The sequence below is a fragment of the Sapajus apella genome, unplaced genomic scaffold, assembly GCF_009761245.1.
Source record: "Sapajus apella isolate SASKATOON/1434 unplaced genomic scaffold, GSC_monkey_1.0 scaffold122, whole genome shotgun sequence".
Taxonomy (NCBI): Eukaryota; Metazoa; Chordata; class Mammalia; order Primates; family Cebidae; genus Sapajus; species Sapajus apella.
Genome location: NW_022437062.1, coordinates 5,903,464 through 5,926,959, shown reverse-complemented (window position 1 = coordinate 5,926,959; position 23,496 = coordinate 5,903,464). Strand labels below are relative to the sequence as shown.

The following is a 23,496-nucleotide window of genomic DNA, read 5'->3' as shown; positions in this document are numbered from 1 at the left end:
GCACCCCATGTAATTCCCTCTAGTTTACAAATAAACCATATTAGGTTTAATGTAAGGCCAGATTCTGAAAAAAAAAAAAAAAAAAAAAAAAAAAAGCTGGCATGCTATCCTGGATTGAGGGAAAGGGGCATGCTGGTGGGGAAGATACATGAAGGATGCCTCAAGGATGTTTGTGTCCCATGGATCAGGATAAAGGGATGTGTTGAGATAGGTCACAAATTTTATTTCAATGAAGTACTTGACTCACACCATTCACCAGGATGAAGAGCTCAGCAGGGCTAAGTCCTACTTGGTAGCTGTGCAAGTTTACTGTTATCAGGATCAGGCTGGGCCATAAACAGAAAGGGCCCAAAGAAGTCTAATTCATCCATTTCATCACTCTACCCAATTGTCTCTGTGGAACCAATTAGGTGATACATGAAAATGGTTCCACTTTTTCTTCTCTCCCATTGATGCAAGATCTTCTTTTATCCAGTCTTTTCCTACATCTTAATGGTGAGAGTGACATAAATGAAGGTAGATTCAGCCACCTCTGAGCAGTCATCTGCTTTGGGGCTCCTTGTCATCCCCCAGACTTTCATGAAACCTGCCCTCTCACACATAGGCAGAGTCACTGGACTGAGTCCTGCCAAAATTGGGAACACTAACCCTGGGCAGGTCCTTATTACGGATTTCATAGATTGACTTTCTCTTGGCCTGGGCCCCTCGCACAGCCAGCTTGATCTTGCGCCATCCCAGGTGGTTGAGTTCAGCCAGGTTGAGCACAACACAGATGCCGCTTACAGCAAACATAAACACTAGAAAGACAGTCTTCTCAGTTGGCCGGGACACATAACATTCCACCTCCTTGATGCAGGGATAGCGGTTACACTCATACAACCCTGGGACACTAAAGCCATAGAGAAAATATTGGCCCACCAGAAACCCAATTTCCAGGGCGTTTCGGAACACCACTTGGATAATGTAGAAGCGGGAGATGCCTTCCTGCCTTCTGAGCTTGGATTTTGATGCAGTGCGTAGCCCTGATGGGTGTGGAGTCAGCTCCTTAACCTCTAAACAATCTGGCTCTGTCTCCTTACTGGTGTTCTCTGTGTTCTGCAGCACCCCATTGACAATAGCATTTTGCAACTTCTTATCTTCTCGTTTGCCCCCACCGCTGCCCCCACCCCCAGTTCCTCCAGGACCTCCTATAGACTCAGGGGGGTCTCTGTCCAGAGCTAGGAAGACAGTAGAGTAGCGGCGTTCTCGCTGCTTGGCGGACTGGTGCACAGAGTAGGTGATGAAGCAAAGACTTGGGGTACACACCATTATGATCTGGAAGACCCAGTAACGTATGTGGGAGATAGGGAAGGCGCGGTCATAGCAGGCCTGGTTACAGCCGGGTTGCAGGGTGTTGCACACAAACATGGTCTGCTCATCATCGTACACCGTCTCCCCCACAATGGCCACAATGAGGATCCGGAAGATCACCACCACAGTCAACAGGATCCTGAGCAGAGGAAGAGGGAAGGAGAGAGGTTCTCACGGGCTGCGTCACTGACAGGAAACCCCAGCTCCTCCCTTCCCTTTGCTGATGATGTTTACCAGTCGTTTGACTGGGGAGCTGTCCAGCCTGGGCTGGTACTGAACTGGGAATCTGGGAAACCTTTCGGTCTCTTCCTTTTCTGCTGACTGCTGGTAGGCTGGGAACATTTCATATGACAGAGATTCCAGGTATGCACATCTCCATGCATTGGACATAGTCTACTTGCAACAGATAAGTTTAATCTCTCTATATAGAATGTATAGAAACACAAAACACACCTTCACTCTGGATAAGGCAAATGCACACAGAATACCTTTACAGACAGTGCATGCTTCAAGGTCTCCACACAGGGTGTGTATATAACTACTCCACGTGTATATTTATTCTCAGTATGAATATTAAATTTAATGCTTTAGATAAGCAGATGACTATATTTATTCATATATACTAAAATACATAGATATAGATATAGATATCTGTATCTAGGTAGATATAGATACAGATACAGACACAAAAATGCCAATTGGGTATGTAGGTTCGGTAAGTTTACACGGCCAAATAAGTTTAGTTTAGTAATTATTTGTTGAGAAAAGAGTCATCTGCTTTGAAAAGTAAATCCATCTCCCCATTTGCCTTTCTCTGTCCAAATGCAATCCTGTCTTCTTTGTAGATTCTATTTAGGGAACCGGCTGGAGATTGGCTCTGACTCTGGAGAGTGGAGGGACCAAGACTGAGCCAGCGGCTCCTTTTCTGATGTGGGAAGAAAAGCACTCGGTAGTGCTTGGTGGGGAAGGGATGGGCACCTGGTCAGGAGTAGCTAGAGAAGGGGGACACCGCGGGGCGTCGGGTAATCCCTCATAGCCGGGAACTCCACAGCCTCGACCTAGGACGCTGGGGAGGAGGTAGAGGACAGGCTGGGGGTTGGAGAGAGGGATTCAGTCGGGAGGTGAGAAGGGACTCCCGGGGACCGCCGACGGGGCCACTGACAGCCGGCTTGGCGTCCTTACCTCCCGATCATAGTGGAGTGCTGCTGCACCGCGGCTTCCAGCAGCCTCTCCAAGATGGTCCATTCCCCCATCGCTGTGCATCCGGAGGCAGCAGACAAAGACTGGGCAGCACCGGGCACGTTCCCGCTCCTGGCCCCTCCCCGGGCCGCACCTCCAGAATGGGAGCGAATTGCCTTCCAATTAAAGAAGCAATTTTAAAAATCCTCGAATCCCCCTTTCCTTTTATTGTACTTAAAAGAGAAATGGGGAAAGAAATCCAAGCGCGTCCCGACCGATGGGGCAGTTGGCGCGGTCCGGAGAGCGGGCATGAACCTCGGGCGCCGTCCAGGGGTCAGGTCTGGATCCCGCGGACCCTGGGACAAGGGGCGGGGCGGGAAGGCAGCCTGCAGGTCCTCGAGCCCTCTCCTGCCTGGGAGAGGTCTCGGCGCCGCTCCCCACAGCAGGTAGGGGGTCGGGGGAGGGTCCGGGCACCCGCTCCGTTCCTGCTACTTCGGCGGGCACCTGGCGCTCCCGCGCGGCAGCCTGCAAGGCCGGGCGGAGCGCGCGGAGCCTAATGCGGGGCTCGGGGATCCGTGGCCGCCGCCTCTAATCCGCCCTTAAGTAGTCTCCGCCTGCGTCACGCCAGGTCGGCGGAGGGGAGCCGAGCGCGCTGTGCGGCTGTCGCTGCGCGTCGGAGCCCGAGGGGCCGGGGACGCGCGCAGGGGGAGAGGGGCAAGAGTCCTGGGGCCCGGCGGGGAGCGGGGCGATTTCGAAAAGGAGGACTGCAGCGCCCCTCGGGGATAATCGGGGTGCCCAGGTAACCTCACCTGACCGCCAGACCCCAGCAGGAGGAGAGGGAGCCGGGAGCGGACGCGTGGGCGAGTGGGGAGGAAAGTGAGTAGATCTCCTCTCTCGGTGCATCCCTCACCTTTTCGCTTTTTACCTTCCGGGAGACAACTGAAATTCCTTCCCTAAATGGAGATTCTGGCTGAGGGAGGGTGAGTGGGGGCGACCATTGGGCGCTTTTAAATCTCCCTTAGGGGACAGAGTGGCTGAGAGTGCCTCTGCCGAGTGGCTGTGGTTCGGTGCCTATGTGGATCCAATACTGAAGTGAGACAGGCTTGATGGGAGTCCATTTAGGCTGAAGGGTAAATGCAGGTGTGGAGCTGCCTCTTGGGATGGGGGTCAGGGTACAAAAGCGTATCTAACAGGTGCCTCGCAATACGCGAGTAGGGTGGCCTTGGTTAAAGGTCTCGCTTCCCCTTGCACTAACCCAGAAGCTCTGCTATTTTTAAATTATTGCTATTATTTTACTAACGGGAAGGGGGGTACTTGTCAGGTAAACTGTGATTTAATCTGAATTTAAGACTCAGTATCCTGCTAGCAAAAACAGAGCCACTCAGAGCCTCGCCCTGTCCCCATTTTCCTTATTGGGCTTTGGTTTTCTCCCCTCAACCAGCAGATCCCGGTTTTTAAATTCACATTGTGTTGTCAGTTCTGTCTAGAGCAACTATTTAATTGGTCGCTGGAAAATTGAAACAATCACTCTAAGCTGCTAATTGGCCCAGGGGTCAGTATTAGGAGACACTGTAGTTGGGAGAGTTTGAAGCAAATGTACCAAAAGTACAATGGGAAAGTAGTTGTCACCCTTTTGAAAACACAACAGCGAAAGCGTTGCTAACTAGTCCTAGGCATATAAAGTAGCCTTAATTATCCACAGGGAACACAGCACATATGTGTATTACATAAGCCACACCATGGTGAGCCTTTACTTCTGGAACAACCAAGGTGGTTGGGTAGCTGGTGTCCCAGGGACTGGGAAGAAGGGTGCAGGGCATAAGTCTGAGTCCACTCACAGTGTACTTCTTCATAAATGATGTTTAAACACACAGTCTAAGCTTCACCACCAGAAAGATCACTGAGATCCTCTGCTAGGGCTGACACTTTTGCCCCAAGAAAGCTGCCTTTCACTGCAAAAGAGTAAAAGAGTCCACTAACAATGGAGAAAGGCATGAAGTGTAAATGAAACATTAGGGCTAGGACAGGCATTTTTTATTTTCCTTCTGAACATGGAGGAGATTCAAGGATGAGGATGGATGGATAGCCTTGTATTCAGTTAGCTTCCAAATAGAATGGTGATTCCCCAGCCCAAACTTGGTGTGTTTCCCAGGTTTCTCTTCTGCTCCCTTTGGCCCTACGTCCCTGTATTCCCTTCTTGTCTGGCAGACTCTTTTATAGTAAATGATCTTAGATAAGGAATGAATAAGTCCAAAGGGAAATCTGTTTAACATCTTTAAATGTCCCAAAATAGGCTGCACAACTCAAAATTGTCATTTTATACTTCGGCTTTCCCAAGCCGTTAAAGATTGTGGTCCTAAGAACATAGATTGCAGGAAATGCAATTTTCACGCACTATGCTATGACTGAATTGTTGATCATTTGTCAATTATTTTGAAACATATTTTAATATGTCACATAGATTCCCCATATAAACATGTGTATACAATATAGGTGTATAAATGCACAAAGACGCATATACCTAGAACCCATATTTTAATACTCATTAGAATGTGTAGGCTCCTTTTAAATAAAAATCTTATTCTCACCACACTTCGGAAACAACATTTTTATTTTTAATAACCACTCATAAATTTTACACTGACTACTTTGTGCTTCCTCCTTCAAGTCCAGTCAACTCCATTTTCAATTAATACTCTGTTCTGATAAAACAAATGTGCATTAAATGTGAAATGGTTTTCTGTGGATCCGCGCATCTCTCAGTTTCCTCAGGGCATTATCTCATCTTGATAGATTCCAATTATCTCAACTCCCCCCTGATTGAAGATCCCCACTAGAGGCAACTGGGAAGTTATTTTCATTATCACTTATTTAAAAGCCATTCTGTTTATTAAAGTAATAGTTTGCATGAAAAAACAATGAAATTCATAGAATAAACTTTGGTGCACATCAGACCATCTGGGGAATCTTCATGAAAAATACAGATGCTGAAATTCCATCCCAAATCTGCTAAATTGAAATATATGGAAATAAGATTGAGGTAGCTGTATTATTAACAGGTTCTCATCCATGGCTCCAATAACAATAAAAATCTGAGAATTTTTAGATCCATGAGTATTATGGCAGGAATGAATCCTAAGGATGAAGAAAGTTGTCATCCACTTGTTTCACAGATATTAAAACTGACCCAAAGTTTTGATAGCTTGCCTAAAATCATGGGTGGCAAAGGAAAATCTATGAAGACTGTGGTATTCAGAATCCTAGAGAAGATCATCAAAATTATTTAAAAGGATGAAAAATGTGATATTTGAAGAAAAGGGAAATTAAAGTAGAGCCATGGTTACCTGCAAACATTTAGAAGAAAAAAATACCTGAGTTCTTGGCCTTGCAAATCTGTGTCTTACCAAAGAGTATTTCCCATGAACAGTGCAGGGAAATATTCTTCACATCTAGTGGGAAAAACTGCAAAGGCACAGAGCAAAGGGTGTGGTTGAATGTTATAAAACAGGAGAGAATGCACAGTTACTAACAATTATTCCATTTACTACATGGGGTGTCTGGATTTGCTCTTATCTTTATATGAGCTCAAAACTTCATTCTCTTCTCAACCACAGACTTCCAGGTGAACCTTTTAGCTTTGCAGCTTCAAATGTTCGGTAAATAAAACTTCATAGGAGCTTTGTATATGTTGTAAGAATGAACATTAATCTACTGACCTCCATTCTACTGGACAGTAAATTCCTAGAGAGCATGCTCATATGTAGTGGTTCTTTCTATAGTGTCTTTAAACTCAACCATTTGTTGAAAGAGAAGGTCAGCTATTCTGACTCTCTATACCCCTCAACCTGGCAGAACTGCATTTTTCCTGAGAAGTGGGTCCTGGGTCTCCTCCACAATCACAAGTAATATTTAAGTCAGAGAGGAGAAAGGGGCTCCCTTTGCAAAGTGAAAGATCCTACACACTTAGGGTAGCCTGGACACCTCAGTAGAAAGCCTTCTTACTAACCATAGCCCCCTGCCCTCACTTCCATTTTTCTCTCGCTACTGCAGTCCAGACACCCACTGAACTAACCGGGGGGAAAGCTGCTGAGCTGGCAAGGTTTAAGTTGCAGCATCAGAGAGGCAGCCCCGGCAAGCTGATCTCAGTTCTGGATACATCTGCCCTAGGAAGCGCTAGCATCTGTAGCCTCCTGAGATTTGTGTGGCTCGGGAGGGACTGCATTCGATTTGGAATTGATCTCTGTGTTGAACTCTTCTACATTTCATTCACAAACAGCTAGGATTAACTGAACTTTATCCCCCCTGGTGGCCTACATAAATCTGTTTCCTAATGAAACCATCAAATTGTCTTCTTAAGGGGCAACCCCAACCTGTCTTGGGAGACTCAAAAGAACAGAAGTGGCAGATGGGATCTATTTTTCTTTGCTGCAAAGTGGTTTTTCTTTGTTTTCTTTTGTGTGTCCTTTCCTATGTATAAGCCTCAGTTCAAATGTTTAGGGAAACACTTTTGTTTTTGCTGTTCAGACAAAATTTATAAAGTAATATTTCCAAAGAGAGTAAAGCTGTCCAACCAACCAAACTTAAGTAGCCCTAAATATAGTGGCTTACTTTGTGGCCCAAGATTCTCCAGAATCTGCTTCCTTCAAAATTATTTTGCCATCTCATGAACCCAAATGCCAAATAATGTCTTAGTCCCAAGAGATTATGTATGCAAATGGTACAGAAATCTAAAGTTTTCTGCCTGCTAGTTCTTTGAATAAAAGGGTATATATCATTTTTTTTAAAGTACATATACAAATTCCCCCATTCCCTGCCTACCTTGTATATAGAGAATATACCTATGTGTAATAATATCTCAGGAATTAATGTAATATGGTATTGTGGCCAAAGCAGATGTGTGAAATCACAGCAAATAAATTAACACTGCATTAAGAATCCCTGCTGACACATAATCTTTCACTTTTATATCAAGTCATGTTTCCCATTTCACATCAGGAGCTTCCCAAGGGGCTCATTAAACCTGCAGGAAGAGATTTCTTTGAAGTTAGTGCTATTCAAGGGTCATTCAGCTATAGTGCAGAAGAGCCTGCCTCCCTGGGGTCTAGGCACTCTTCTCTTCACTCTCATTGTTGCTGTTCAGCCAGAGGCCCAGCAAGGCAGGATATGGAGGGCTTCCTGATGAGTGCCTTTCTAGTCTGTACGAAAGGGATGAGGAAATTGCAGGGGAAATGCACATGGGTAGGATCTGCCCTTGACAGAATTGTTGAGCTGGAAGAATATATTTCTTTTCCCACATGTGCCCTTCCTGCTCTTCTTCTGCATCAGAGTATGCTGCTACAAGATCTAAAAGTTGGATCCATCCTGGTGCCAAGATTACTATGAGGAATTGGCATGTATCACAAAGGAATCTTCTCTAAGATCGCAAGCTTACATTCAAGGTTCCTTTTTGCGCTCATAATTGTACGTGGATTCCCCTGGTTGCCTGATACCTTGATTTCCTGAATTTCAGCTAATTTATATTTTTGCTGGGACTCTGGGGGCTCAGGCATTACTCAGCACAGAAGCTTTTGTATTTTTTCAGTTCTTGTCAACTACCTAACTTCTGATCAACTCTCAGGCACCCACATTCAAATCTGTTATGGAGAGCCTCTTGTTTCTGCAGCTTAGGTGAGGCTGGAAAGGAGCTACCGCTCACTCATCACTCACTTCATGCTCAGTCAAGGGTTTGTCAAGAGCATGGACTCCAACTTGCCCATTTGATTGGTTCAGTCACCTCTGACCTTCAGATGCTCACACTAATTCTCTCTTTTTGGCATATACTCATCAGTCCCCCTTGACTATTGACTGTCTTGGTCAAGTCTCTCCTGGAACTCACCTTGATTTTGTATCCTATTGACCTTAGAGCCTCCCACCATTGTGCTTCACCCAGTCCCTGCAAGTCACTCTGCCACCATAAAGGAAAGTAATCCGATAAACAAGCGCACACCAGAGTGTTAATAACTGGTAACCACTTAATGTATTATCCTTCTCAGAAGAATTATCCTCATTTAAGTTGCAAAGCCTACATCCAAAGAAATGAAATTTCCTAGGTAGTTTTCCAAACACTATGCATAAAAAGAGAACAGCTATTTGGGGGCAAGGATGTAGTGTTGTGAGCCCTCCCAAATGACACCACACATGCACTTGATTCTTTTATTGATCGATAAAGTGCTCCTACTTGTGGAAATAAAGGAATTACACAAATGCAATGATTCTTCAGCTTTACTATGCTATAGAATCACATGGGAGCTTTGAAAATTCCCAGTGCTAAGCTGTCCCCCAGACCAATTAACTCAGCATTGCTGGAGGTGAGATCTATGCTTTAATATATTTTTAAAAAACTCTCCAGGTGATTTCAATATGCAGTCAAGTTTGAGCACTAATGCAATAATATATGCTACCCACGACTTAGGCATAACAGCCCTGCAGGGCTTTTTCCTCATGCTGGGAATGGTGCTTCTGGACATAGTCAGAATTTCATTCTGAAAATGTGTTCATGTGGTTCTGTAAGTGCTTAATATAATCCATACAGGCTAAGTAGTTAGTTGCTAAACTGCAAACACCCATCTCATTTCATCTCAGTCTACTCATGGCCATCTGGACCTCTGTATTCCCATTACAGGGCCATGTGTGTATTAATGAAATGATTGCATCCGATTACATCTTTTATTCAGAGCACAAGAACGGTCCATGGATTTTGTGCTCCAGCATCACTGTTTCTGTCATGATGGCAATAATTACATTTTTCTATTTTATGCAGAGATGAGATGGTCTTCCATTAAGGTAAGAGTATAAATCAAATGTTTTATCACTTACAACAAAATTTCAATATTGCTGTCTGGGGTCTATAAAATAGATATTTCAATCAAAAGCATAGAATTTCCTGAGCCAGATACTTGTTAGTGGCCTCCATTTTAAAGTGTCTGTTGTATAGTTCATATCAATGACCAAGCTGTAACAACTGATATACAGGAGGAATCCACTAAGAGCTGAACTAGTCACGTTTTTTTCTAATTTCACTAAACTTTGTCTCTACAACAGGCCAGATGATCAGAAAGCTACATGTCTAGACTGGTATTAATCTGTCATTGCTTGGTGGTACAGAGGATGGTGTGGGGGGAGGGGACTCACTTCTTAACCCAAATACTTTCCACAGCCTTTTGTGTTATTGTTGCAACCAAGACAATTCTCTTCCTAAGGAAAATTATAGTGCCAAATTAAAAAAAAATTTCCTTCTTGTGACCCTTGAATGAACAAATATGAATAAAAGATGGATGACTGAGTTAATAGCACAGTATTCACTCTTTATCAGCTAGTCACATTCTCTCTTACCCCTCTACCTTTCTGGAATACACATTTAAAAAACTGATAGATGTGCATGAGTATCTACTGTATGTACACATGCAGTGCTACAACCAAATTCTTCCAGCCCATTAATATTTAATCTTTACACATATAGATTCCTAGCCTCCTCATTCATTCATTTGTTGAATGAAGATTTATTCATTGCTAACTATGGGCCAGGGAGATACAGCAGTGAACAAAACATGGTTCCTGACCTCATGGAGTTTAATATCTAGCACGAGAGGTGTAGACTGTTTAATCAAACATTAATTAACCAAGTAATCTAAAATACGAAAGTGTAATTTTAAAAGTGTAGTAGGTAACTGCTAATAGATAGCTCTGAGATGTGCAGTCCTGAGTACGTAATGGGGCAGAGAGGGGCTGACCTACTCTGTGGGGAAGGGTTAGAGACTGAAAGGCAATCTTTAGCTGAGGTCAAAAGGAAGAGGAAGCCAGATGAAGGAGGTGGAAGAGGAGCTTTCGGAGTGGGAGGAACAGCAGTAAACAGGCCCTGTGATAGGAAAGAGTCGCAGGTTCAAACTAGATCTTCGGGATAATGTGCTACAGCATCTACATCAATACTAGCTGCTTCACCTTGCACTTTTATGTTATGGAAATAGTTTCTTTTCTTAAATCTAATGAATCAACTTCTGCTGGCTTCCTACTTTTCTCCTGCAGCTTTCTCACCTCTCTTAGCCTTCAAATAATTGAAAAGAGTTAGGGCCTTGCTCTATATTAGGTTTTGGCTTAAAAGAATGTTGTGGCTTGATCTTCTATCCAGACCATTAAAAGTTGCTTCATATTAGCATTAAGGCTGTTTTACATTCTTATCATTCTTGTCTTCACTGGACTAGCACTTATAATTTCCTTCAAGAATGTTTCCTTTGCATTGACAACATGGCTGTTTGGAGCAAGAGGCCTAACTTCTGGCCTGTCTCAGTTTTTGACATGCCTTCCTCACTAAGCTTAATTATTTCTAGCTTTTGATTTAAAGTGAGAGATGTATGACTCTTCCTTTCACGTGAACACTTAAAGGCCATTGTAGTACTATTAACTGACTCAATTTCAATACTGTTTTTTTTTTTTTTTGAGACGGAGTTTCACTCTTGTTACCCAGGCTGGAGTGCAATGGCGTGATCTCGGCTCACCACAACCTCCACCTCCTGGTTTCAGGCAATTCTCTTGCCTCAGCCTCCTGAGTAGCTGGGACTACAGGCATGCGCCACCATGCCCAGCTGATTTTTTGTATTTTTAGTAGAGACGGGGTTTCACCGTGTTGACCAGGATGGTCTCGATCTCTTGACCTCGTGATCCACCCGCCTCGGCCTCCCAAAGTACTGGGATTCCAGGCGTGAGCCACCGCGCCCGGCCTCAATACTCATATATCTCAGGGAATAGAAGGCCCAAAGAGAAGGAGAGAGATTAGGGAATGTTTGGTTAGTGGAGCCATCAGAACACACACATTTATAGATTATGTTCACATATAGGCACGTGTGGGCATAGTACATGGTGTCCCAAAACAATTGTAATAGTAACATCGAAAATGATTGATCACAGATCACCATAACATATGCTAATAATGAAAACATTTGAAATAATTATGCAGATTTCCAAAATGTGATATAGAGACATGAAGTGAGCACATGCTGTTGGAAACATGACACCACTAGGCTTGCTTGATGCAGGGTTGCCGCAAACCTTCAATTTATATTAAGCGCAATGCCTGCAAAGTGCAATAAAATACGATATGCCTGTAACACCCGTATGCACTTAGCTTCCTTCACTTGAGGATTAGAAACACCTCTCCGATTTAGCCTTGTCTGCTGCCAGGTAAATAAGAGAGATGACTCCTCAGAGCCATCATCAACCATTGTAATTATGTAGGAAATAAATAGGCCCTGATTATAATGGTCAACATAAATACCTTCATGATTAGTTGACACTTAAGTGCAATTACTAATTGCAATGGCTTTTTCAAACATGTTTTTCTCTGAGTACAGTAAACACATTATAGAAGGCAGTCCCATGGTGCCCAGCAATTTTAAAGAAGCGGTAAAGGTGGGCTCCCCAATTAGGGAGACCAGGCCTCTGTGCACCTTTTTTTTTTTTGCCTTAGATACGCAGATTTTGCCTGAGCTCTACAGTTCAATCGAGGCCAGTGCCAAGTTTAGGCAGAAGGTGGGGTTTGTTGGAGGAGAAAGATCATGTTGAGACATTAATGTCTGGGAATTCCCTGAGATTTTGGTCATTCCTTTTGAATAAAATTATTCATAGATGATCATCAAATAGGACTAAGGAGATCAATACTGCTATTGATAAACAAATCCTGAACAGAACCAAATAAAACTGAATAAAAGCTGTCTCCTTAAGAATATATAAATTTTCTCCAAACTTGGTGCAGTAACTCAATTTCTGAGACTCTTGTTTTGAAACTCTTCATAGCCCCTTGTTAGTATGTAAGAAAATCCTCATTACTTGAAAAATCACACCTAAATTTTACTGTAAATTGTATGTGCCAGCTTCATTATCCAGTTACTTTTTATTATTGGATTCTGAAAATACATATTTTAATGAGTCTGTTTAAAAGAAAGAGACAAAATGATGTGCACCTGTATCATGAAGAGTTTCTTGCCAACTCTGAGATGGGATTCAGGTTCTCCAACTTACAAGTTGGGAGGTTTCCTTGTGTTGACTACTAAATAGCCAGTGACTTTTGGTTATTTACAAAATCAAATTTCCCTTCAAAGAATGAGTTGCCTTTACGGAGGATATTTATAAACATGTTTGCCAGCTCTAGAACAAATCAGAACAAACAGCGGATGAGTTCCTAAAATGTTCTATGCAGAGACAGCATGCTGTAATATGCACATGACCTTCCAAACGGTACCCAAAATGGACCGCTATGAAGTATGTGGTTATGCACACCATCAAGCTTTATGTGTGTTGATGAGATGGGGCGGGAGTCCACACAGGTTTTTTCATGAATGGACAGGTCATACTGGATAGGTTTACCTCTCATTCAAAGTGTATTTCCTAAGAATATTATAACAATAGCAATATCACCACCTTATGTTTGCTTCATATTTTAGTATCTTAGCATTTCTGGAGCAGTTTTTTCCCTTGGAAAAACTTATTTAATTCTTGATATGTTATTTCTTTATGCATATATTATTTTATTAGGAAGATCTTGGAGCTATGTTCTAAACTATTATACATAATTGATATTTATCATTTAGTACAGTCTTTAAAACTTTAAGAAACATGTATGAGAAAAATAAATTACCTAAAACAAAAAGTTTACATACCTATGTGCTAAATATGACAGAGATATTTAATAGGTTTAATCTACGTGAAGAAGACAGGTTTTGTTTTTCCCTCTCTTCCGTATAATTTTATACATCTTGCCAACTACTGAAGAAATAAATACTTAAGCTACTACTAGTTAAATGTATAAACCGCAAGAACTACTGCAGTCTCTCCAAGGGTCACTCAATGCATATTAATCCAGAGCACTTTTTAGAGCACTAATATCATGTCTAATTCCCCTAATAATCCTTGAGTAGGAAGCATAGGTCATCTTCAAACTGGACAATGATGCCCAAAGGTCCACCTGCAGCCCAGAACTCTGCTTAGCTCTACGTGACTGCCCCACAGATACCTAGAAGCCAAAATATTGATAATAGGACTCATTATTTTCTTCCATAATTATCCCCTATTCTGTCATCCCTCAGATCCATTATCTGCCATTCTCAGCCCTCTGACTGCAACTTTGGGTTTGCATTTGAGTTTGGCCAAGCAGAAGCCCTGGCAGAAGATTGGCAGGGGGAAGAGGTACAAGGTCAGGCATTTACTCCTCCCTGTTTCATGAAGGTCTTGCCTCATCTCTTTGTGACTACCATTTCAGTTTCTTCCATAGGCCCCCAGTCTCACAGCATTCAGGCAATTCTTTCTTTCCCTTGTCCCTTTGAGCCTTTGGGTAACAAAACTTCCTACTGTTGCTGGACCTTGGGTATCTCAGTATTCTTTGTTGGTTCCCTTAAACCTGCCCACACATCTATAGAAAGTGTCTTGATTGAAAAGTTTCTTCAAAAATCACAGCTGAGTGAGTCATGTGTTCCCTGCTGGAACTCTGACTGATATACACCCATCCTTACTTAGTTTATTTTTATACCAGCCTGATTGCACAAAATATAACCTAATTGCTCAAGCTAGAAATCTGGAGGTCCACTCCTACTTCCTCACCCATATGTGAAGTCTTTATGACCTGTTTAGCCCCCAAACATCTCTAAAAGCATTCTCATTGCTCTCTTCTCTTCATAACTTACTTGGCCCAAGCCTTTCGAAATAGCCTCCCTATTTATCTTCTAAATATCTTTCATGCTGCTAATGGAATGGTCATTCTATAATAAAATCTAGCCAACTTATTTGCATTTTGTCAGTGGTTCCTATAGTCATCTGGAAAGATCAGAGTCATTAGCAAGCCAATAAAGAAAACTGCTGAAGATGTGGCCTGTACCTATCTTTCTAGCCTAATTACCTGTCCTCTTCCCACACACTCCCTGCACTGTAGCCACAGGGATCTCTGTGCAAAACACATGCTATTCCTTCTGCAGTGAATGCCCCTCCCTCACCTTTCCCACAGGCTTGCTCCAGCTCTTTGACCTCAAGCCTCCTTTCCTGCTGTAACCTCAGAGGGGACCTATGGCATGAATGAGGGTAACTGTGGACAAAACGGTGCTGCAGACGGGTTCTCCCTGCACTTACAAGTTCCAGACCAGTTCTTGTCAGGAGAATTTGGGCAGAAATCTTAGCAGGAACTAAGCACCTCCTTGGAGCTCTCAAATCCATCTGCCTTTCTTCATCTCTATCACTGTATGTCCATGGGTGGGGGGTATTTGTTTTTGAAGAGATAATTTCGTGGGATCATAAAATATTTCAGCCTAAATTCTGCTCTGCTGCTTGTTTCTAGCTGTATAACTGAAGTTAACTTACTTAACTTTTCTAAGCATCGACATCCTCCACCAAAAGGCCAATAGTATCACAGGGTTTCTGGGAGCATCGCATGACCTATTTCCTGGCACGTTGTAAGTGCTAAATAAATGCTGGTCCCCATTCCTCCTTCATGCTCCTTCAGCACCCTGTACTTATCCCATCAGCTCCCTGGTCTACCTCCCTCCTTGGACTTGAAGTCGAGAACTGTATCTTCTAGCTCTCTATCCACAGGACTCATGGGATATGCTCAATAACTGTTTGTGGACTGAATAAAATTTCTCACTTTACTGGTTATCAAACTGAGACTTAGAGAGATTAAATGACCTGCTCGAATCATGCAGCAAGAAAATGGTTAAGAGAAGAACCATGACACAAGTCTAATGCTTAAGCCAATACTTGTTTCATACAGTGCTAAACCATGAGATGAATGTCTAGTGTAAACATATATCCAGCAATAGGATCTGTGCACATGCACACAGGCATGGCCCCACAAGAGCGATCAAGTACTAGGCATGGTCTCATTTGTCCAGATGGAACAAGCAGATTCAGTGTTTATCTCTATCAGCACTATCCTGCCCCACTACATACCTCACCTTTCTGGTTCTACCACCTTCCTAAAATAACTACAGCATAATATAATTTTGTTGAACAGATAGAGTTTATGTTGTGGTAGCTATATAAACAGTATTCACAACTTAGTAGTGTTATATTCCATAATTTTTTTCTTTCCTGTGCAAAATTCTGTTCTCCCTGGTATGAAAATTTCTGTTTGTGTGTATGCTTGGTTTTCTAAGGACTTATCACCACTTCAAACCCCAAGTTTTCTTCTGTTGCCTCAATCACCTCTCAAAATATTTGAATACATCATGTTCTATAAGTTACATGTTCATGGAAAAGTATCTTTTGCAGCATTCTGACTTCTTCAATCTGGCCTGATTAAATTTCTATGTAATTTATTTTTTCTTGATATTCTGTCTTGTTTTGGTGAAGCACTTCCTCTAGTAGCTTTTTGAGAAAGAGTTCACCAGAGGAACACTTTAAAGACCTCTCACATCTGTAAGTGACTTCAATCTACTGTTACATAATCATTTCCTTCAGAATTGTAAGGCATTCCTCCATTGTCTTCCAATGTTACATCTGAAAACAGAGTCATCCTGATTTTTTGAAATAGTGTGTGCAACTTTTTCTTTTAAAGCTTTTGAGATCTTTTCTTTGACCCCAATATTCTAAAATGTCACGATAGTATGCCTGGTGTGAATCTTTGCTTCATCTTCTGTGCTAGATACAAAGGGGTCCCTTTAATTAAAAAATAAATAAATAAATAAAACAAAACAAAACACCTCATGCCCATCAGTTCCAGGAAAAGTTCTTGAATTATTTGTTCTTGATTTACTTCTAATCAACACCTCCATTTGCTCTGTTCTTTCCTTCTGGAAAGTATCACCTGAATCTTGGTCCTCCTGGTCTCATCCTCTAATATTGATCTTTCTTTAATCCTCCATCTTTTTGCTCTGCTTTCTGAGAGATTTCTTCAACTTTTCCTTGTGTTCTGTTTGTTGCATTTTTAAAATATCTATGGTCACATTTTTAATTTCTAGGAGTTCTTTTGCATTATCTTCTCTCACTCTCAGGATAATAATTATAATATTTGAAGTTATCTTCTCCTTTTATAGTCTGTTTTTCCTCTAAACTTTTTAAAATGTTTAGTTTGATCTCCCCATTTCACATTAGAGGCTCTTCTCTTCAGAGATCTGCTGACTTTTGGTTGTCAACTCATTTTTAGGAATGAATGAAGCACTAAGAAACTGATGGGAAATCTGAGAGCACAAGACAGCCCTGCCAACTGTGGGCAATATAGGGCTATGGTTCTCAACAGCAGGCAAGACTGGTGATTGTCACAACTCTGGAAGATAGTACTGGCATCTTGCGGGTGGAGGACATGCATGCTGCTAATATGTTACAATGCACAGCTCAGCCCTGACAACAGAATGATGCTGCCCAAAAGGTCACTAGATTTTGTTGAGAAACCCAAGTGTAGCATATCACAATGGGCCATTGAGTTAAGTAACCCCTGATACTAATATCTTTTATTTTTCCCTTGGGCTCGTCAGATTTTGCAGGCAAGTACCTACCAGTCTCCTGCCTAGAGGCTATAACCTTGGCTCCCACCATTCTAGAAGTCCGTAGGGAGAAATGGGCTGGTAGTTTCAATGGTCAGTATATAAAGTTTATTTAATCACTCTGTTAACAATACTGTCTCCCCACCATCAACTTTGGCCAGTGTTTTCCCAGTCCAGAAGCCTCTCCAGAGGCTAAACATCTAGCTTTCTGATGTGGTAGAGGAAAGGCAGTTACTTGTCTACATGGAGTGCTGAAGGGGACATAGAACTTGAATTTCTCCCTCAACAGGCTTTCAAATAATCCTCCTGTTTGTAGTTACATCCTTAGGTTTTCTTCAGCACCGGTTCCTGAACCTTTAGGACTGGCAGATTTCTGTTGTATAAAACAGGCTGTACCTCAGCTTTCCTACAGCTGCCTGCTAAGTCATTATCACTCATCTATCTGCCTTCCAGCTTTCTATTCTCTTTGCTCTTATAGATTTATGCCTTCTTAAAAAATGTATTTTCTACCATAATAGTGAGGTTTTTGAAAGTGATGAGAACAAACACATGTGCTCTCTTCTCCATCTGTTATATGGAGGTCCCACAATTTCATTTTTCATGTTGAGCATTTAATGGTATTTTTCAAAAAAGAAATCCTAAATGCAATAAGCCCATCATCCAATGAAAACTGCATTTATACTGAACACCTGCCATATACAGGGTAAAATGTCTGCATTCTGTTGAATCTCTCGTGGCCAGTTTGGAGGTACATGTTGCCAAATGGATTTTGATGTCAGGAGTGATTTGGATGTTTTTCTCTTAAAGAAATCTGCTGATTACAAATATCAGAGGTTAATTTGGAGCTCCTATCAGCTGCAGAATTCAGTGTAATAGGAGCAGAGAAAAAAATGTTTTAACCAAAACCCAAGAGAAAATAAGAATCCAAATACAATCTGCTAAAAATAAAATAGCAGTGTGGACTAATTGACTCATTGAAGTTCTGTGTGAAGAGAATTCAGATTTCTCCAGCTGACCAGCTCCCCGAGCAGCTGGAAAAATGACTTTAGCTCAATGTCACTGGCTGTGATCACTCCTTAGAAATTTTATTTTCACTATGGTCCTCTGAAAGCTGGGTGATTCTGGAGGAGACCTGGATTACACTCTGGATTTCCATCCCATGAACAGATGCTGCTTGCAATGCCAACTGAAGCATCACTCATGTAAAAAAAAAAAAAAAAAAAATCTGCATTAAAAGCAGAGAGGGGATGTAGCCATACTTTTCAGATACAGTGGGTGCCAGCTATGATTCTTTCACACTCCAGCTTCAAGTTACATGAAGGCAGATACTACATTCCACCACTGGGAAAGAGAGGATTAAAGGCACATTTGCATTGAAGTAGTGCAAATAAATGCAGCCCAGAACAGCTGAAACCTGAGCCCAGAACAATGTGACTCCTCCATTTTAACATCTAACGGGACTACTTTTATGGTGCCATGGCAACAGCATCACCTTCAAGGGTTTTCTTGAAGAAAATTTTGCAGAAACATGATCAGAATACATGAGGATTTGGCACTGATTCGATAAGCCCGTGATCAAGTATTTCATTTCTTATCACATCTTGTTGTGCAATTTATTATCCGTATATTATGACCAAAGTTAAAAACTTTGAAGAAATTATCCAAATAATATTCAGCATAGAAACATTAGAATATGCACGCAAATAAGGAAAACTACCAGTAGTCTCTCTACTCAGATATAAGCATTGCCTTGCAGTTATTTTCCTATGCCTATATATTCAATGATATACAAGAGGGAGGGCAAAATAAAGATTCTTTTTTGAGACAAAGAATGAAAGAGTTTTCTACTCCTAGACTTTCACTGAAATAATTACACAGAGCTGTCAGTCAAGAAAAAAATTAAAGCCAGAGTGGGATGTGAGAAAAAAAATTATGAGGAAAAAAAGGTAACTTTCTTTCAAAAAGAATCTATTGTAAGTATCTAATGTGAGTGAAGAGAGAATAAATACAAGACTATCATAACAGAAAGAGCATAGAAGTTAACTTTAGATTGTGTTGAGTTAAACATATATTAAGTGCTTAAGAGCAAGCATTGGAAGAATAGAAATAGAATGTTCAACTTCCATGCTAGTCGAGAACAAAAATGGGGGATGAGAAGAATGAAGAAAATAATTCAGTAGAAGTGAGTACATTAGTCTTCTGGAGCTGCCATAACAGGATACCATGACTGATGGCTTTTACACAGACATTGATTTCTCACAATTCTGGAGGCAGGGAAAAGAAGATCATGGTGCCAGCCAATTCAATTCTTGCTGAGGGCACTCTTTCTGGCTTGCAGATGCCACATTTTTGCTATGTCCTCACATGGTTGGGAGAGAGAGCAAGATCTCTGGTGTCACTTATTAGAAGGATGCTAGTGCCATTATGAGGAACCCACCCTCATGACCTCATCTAACCCTAATTACTTCCCAGAGTTCACATTTCCTAATGTCATCATTCTGAGGGTTAGGGTTTCACATATGAGCTGGGATGCAGGACGCATTAACATTCAGTTCATAATGGTCAGTAAAGGAGAAAAGGAAACAAAACGAAAAGCATAGTCAATAAAAAGCACAAAATTTAATGATAGAAGTATCCATATATTATGACACATTCATATGATGGCATACCAGTTAGTAGTCAAAATGAATGAAATTGATCTGTCCATCAATAATAGATTTCTGAAACTAAATGTTGAATGAAAAAAGCAAGATGCTAAATATTAAGTAGCACAAGGCTATTTGTATACATGTTAAACACAAGAACAATAGAGTATGTTTTGATTTGTTTTGTTCTTTTTGAGACAGAATCTTTCTGTCATCCAGGCTGGAGTGCAGTGGCATGATCTTGGCTCACTGTAACCTGTGCTTCCTGGATTCAAGGAATTCCAACATGTCAGCCTCCCAAGAAGCTGGGACTACAGGCACCCACCACCATGCCTGGCTAATTTTTGTGTCTTTACTAGAAATTGGGTTTCACCATTGGCCAGGCTGGTCTTGAACTCCTGATGTCAAGCAATCCACCAGCCTCGTCCTCCCAAACTGTTGGGATTACAGGTGTGAGCCACCACACCTGACCATATATATTTTATATATGAATATTTAGTAGTAAATTTATTGATATTCAGTAAGCATATTAAAAATACAGACTTATCTGAAAATGTGAAGAACAGACACCTATTTCTGGAGAGTGGAAGAAAGGAGAAAGGGGTTGAAGAGTAGTACAAGGAAGCTTCTATTGTGTCTGAATGTTTGCTTCACACCTATGGATTGGTAGGCATGGTGTTAGTGTTGAAGATGACACAATGAGGAGGAACAGATAATGTTCCTGTCATGGAAATTATAGTTTAAAAGGAGTCATATATTCATCAAATAATCATTCCCCAAAAGTAAATTATAACTGATCTGTTCAAGAAGAGTGACGGGGGGAGTGCAGGAGTGGGGAGAATGGCCACACTCCAGATGGAGGGGCCACCATGTGCAAACGCTGGCAGTGGGCATGGGCATAGAGAAGAAGGCAAGAGCGCTAAGGCTGGGGGAAGAATGAGAAGGATGGGGCTGGAGCAGGAGACAGGACCAGGCCATGTAAGTATTGTAGGTCACATGAAGGGCTCAGACTTTATCTTTAAAGCAGAAAGTCATTGAAGAGTTTCAGTGGTAGGGTGAAATTAATCAGAGTTGCAATTTTAGAAGATCATTCTTAACACAGTGAAGAGAGAGAGGACTGGAGGGCTGGAGGGGCAAGAGGAGATATGTGAAAGCTTTGCGAGAATCTGGGTGAGACCAGGACAGGGGAAATGGGGGAGAAAAAACAAGAGTAGAGGAAATTCATGTGCCAGAATCAAGAGATTTTTAGAATTACATTGCAAAGGACTTGGTGATAGATTGGCCAGGAGGAAGCGAGGGAGAAAAAGGAGGCAAAGATGAGTTCCTTGCATAATTGTACGGACAGTTACTGTTTTAGGGACATGAGGAACGCTGGAAGAAGACTGGGTTTGGGGATAAGATTATAAATTTAGTTTTGGACAATTTGAATTTAAAGTGCATTTGAGACAGGCAAGTAGAGATTCAAGGAGACAACTGAATACACGTTTAAAGTATAAAGTGAGATTTAAAAACAGGGGCCTTGGTAAATGAACAGAGGGAGAAACTATGGTGTGGGAACAAGGCCTATGTCATAGGCTGGGAGGTGGAAGTCGGAAACAAAGGACACAGAAAAGCCGGAAGTTGAAGAAACATCAGGAGAAAGTAGCCAAAAGAGAGCTATGCTGATGGGGTAAAGTGGCAAAGCTGAGAAACAAGTGGGCAGTCCAAGAAAGGAAGCAGGCCTTTTGAGGGGTTGACGATGAAGAAGAGAAAGAGTAGCAGCTAGAACAAATGTGGGGCTTAGGCCAGTGGCTTCTAACAGGGAGACTTGAACCTGCATAGTTGGTGTGAGAGACTGAAGGTGGTAGCTTCAATGTTCTTTGTAGAGTTGGAAGGGGCAAGGCATGAAGGACAAAAAAGAAGGGAGATGAGTGACAGTAATTGTCTAAAGGCTTACGAGTGGTTTGGAATGGCTACCAGCTGCTGATGGTTCTGTGTGTTTATAGACTACATTAATCTTTAGGCTCACATGCGTTATCTCCTCACATAGGGGGACAAATGACTTCTCTAATGCCAAGAAGTTGTTATTTAATTCAATTTAGCTTTTTCTCTGTAGGAGTCCAGTTTCTAGTTCAAATTCCACACTGCACATGAAGCTGGCATTTGCGAAATGATGACCAACTCCTGTAACTTCTGAAACCACCTAGAGCCATTCTTGGGAATATGCTGGGCGGTGCTATGCAGCGGAGCAAGAAAAGAACTGAGCATACAGAAGTGGATGGGACAATATCGATAGAGCTGCTGGGCCACTGCTGGTTGAAGTGGCCTTGGAGAAAAAGGCAGGACCACAGGGAAATTGGTGACTCCCCACTCTGTTCCATCTCCCCCCACAACACACACACACTATCCAAATGATGACTCAATTGGTCCAATCCTAAAACGCAAAGTACTGAGAGGGAATGGGGAGCCATCATGTTTATTCCTGATTCACTAATGGTATTGTCAGAGGCTCTGGGTGATGTGCTTGGCTTCCTTGTATATTGGATTTCTGTCTGTGAAAGAGTGATCCCCATGACACATATGGGAGCTGTGAGAGACAACTTTAAATGAGAAGCTCCCTTTGAAAACTCAGTTTCCACTCCTAGAGTTCAGTTTCTTCATTTGTAAAACAGAAGGGTTAGGCTAGATGTTCTCAGGTTCCACCCAGCTATACCTTTCCCTGTTGTCCAATTCCATATTTCCAAATGGGATGAGGCAAAGGGGAATGGGAGGGGGACATTTTGAAATAAACCACATAACCTGTGTCTTTCACAAAAGGCACAGAGCCTGTGGAAGCACCTTGTTTTTCTCAGTGGCTTCCCGAGGCCTTTCAGGAAGACTCCCGGTTAATCGTAAGTATTCACAACTCCATCAGGAAGGATTACGTTGATTCCGCTGGAAATCTCCCTGCTCTTGGTAGGATGGAGCAAAGAAATAACAAAAATAAATTGCTGAAGGAAATGAATGGGATTATTAGAATATACAAAAGACAATTTGGAAACCGGATGAGGATGCAACTGGGTCCATTTTTCTATTGCTACTACTTTCATGTGTGTTTGAACATTTTTCTAATAAAAAGTTTCTTAAGGAATATCTGGATTGGGCATGGTAGCTCACACCTGTAATTTCATCACTTTGGGAGGCCAAGATGGGAGGATTGCTTGAGGCCAGAAGTTCAAGACCAGCCTGGGCCTAGCAAGACTGTCTCTACAGAAAAATTTAAAAATTAGCCAGACATGGTGATGTGCACCTGTAGTCCCAGTTAATTGGGAGGCTGATGCAGGAGGATCACTTGAGCCTAGGAGTTGGAGGCTGCAGTGAGTTACTGTACCGCTGCAGTCCTGGTTGGGAGACAGAGAGAGTCTCTGTCTCAAAAAAGAAAAACAAAAAGGAATATCTCAAAAATGATAGTTGTAAACTCATGACTTTCGAACATTTTTTTCACCATGATCCACAAAAAGGCATTTTATGTTGTGACCTCATATTATTCATATAAATAAAACATAGTCCTACAAAATCTTTGCCTTCACTAATTACAATGTACACTGATGTCTTCTACTCTCTTCCCTGCTTGGTTACTTTTTTAAAAAGCTGTTGGACCCTATCCAACTGATTTCCAGACTTATGTGACCTACAGCTTTAAAAACATGGATCTTAATAGCATCAAATCATTCTAGTGGTCAGTTGAACTGAATATTTCAATAAGTGCCTGTTGGCCTGGGTCAAAATAAGAGAACTCACTGTTTGGGGAGAAATGAAAGAGAATGAACAGTCATGGGCCAGGCACGGTGGCTCATGCCTATAATCCC

The 23,496-nt window shown here is 41.9% G+C and overlaps 1 protein-coding gene across 1 annotated transcript; it reads right to left on the bottom strand.

Annotated features, from left to right (window-relative positions):
- Positions 1–175: 175 nt before the first annotated feature.
- On the bottom strand, positions 176–3,120 carry GJD2 (gap junction protein delta 2). Its single transcript, XM_032261238.1, has 2 exons — positions 2,533–3,120; positions 176–1,489 (listed from the first exon to the last, which is right to left on the bottom strand). Exons 1-2 carry the CDS (start codon positions 2,601–2,603, stop codon positions 595–597), a joined length of 966 nt encoding a protein of 321 aa, XP_032117129.1. The 5' UTR covers positions 2,604–3,120; the 3' UTR covers positions 176–594.
- Positions 3,121–23,496: the final 20,376 nt, after the last annotated feature.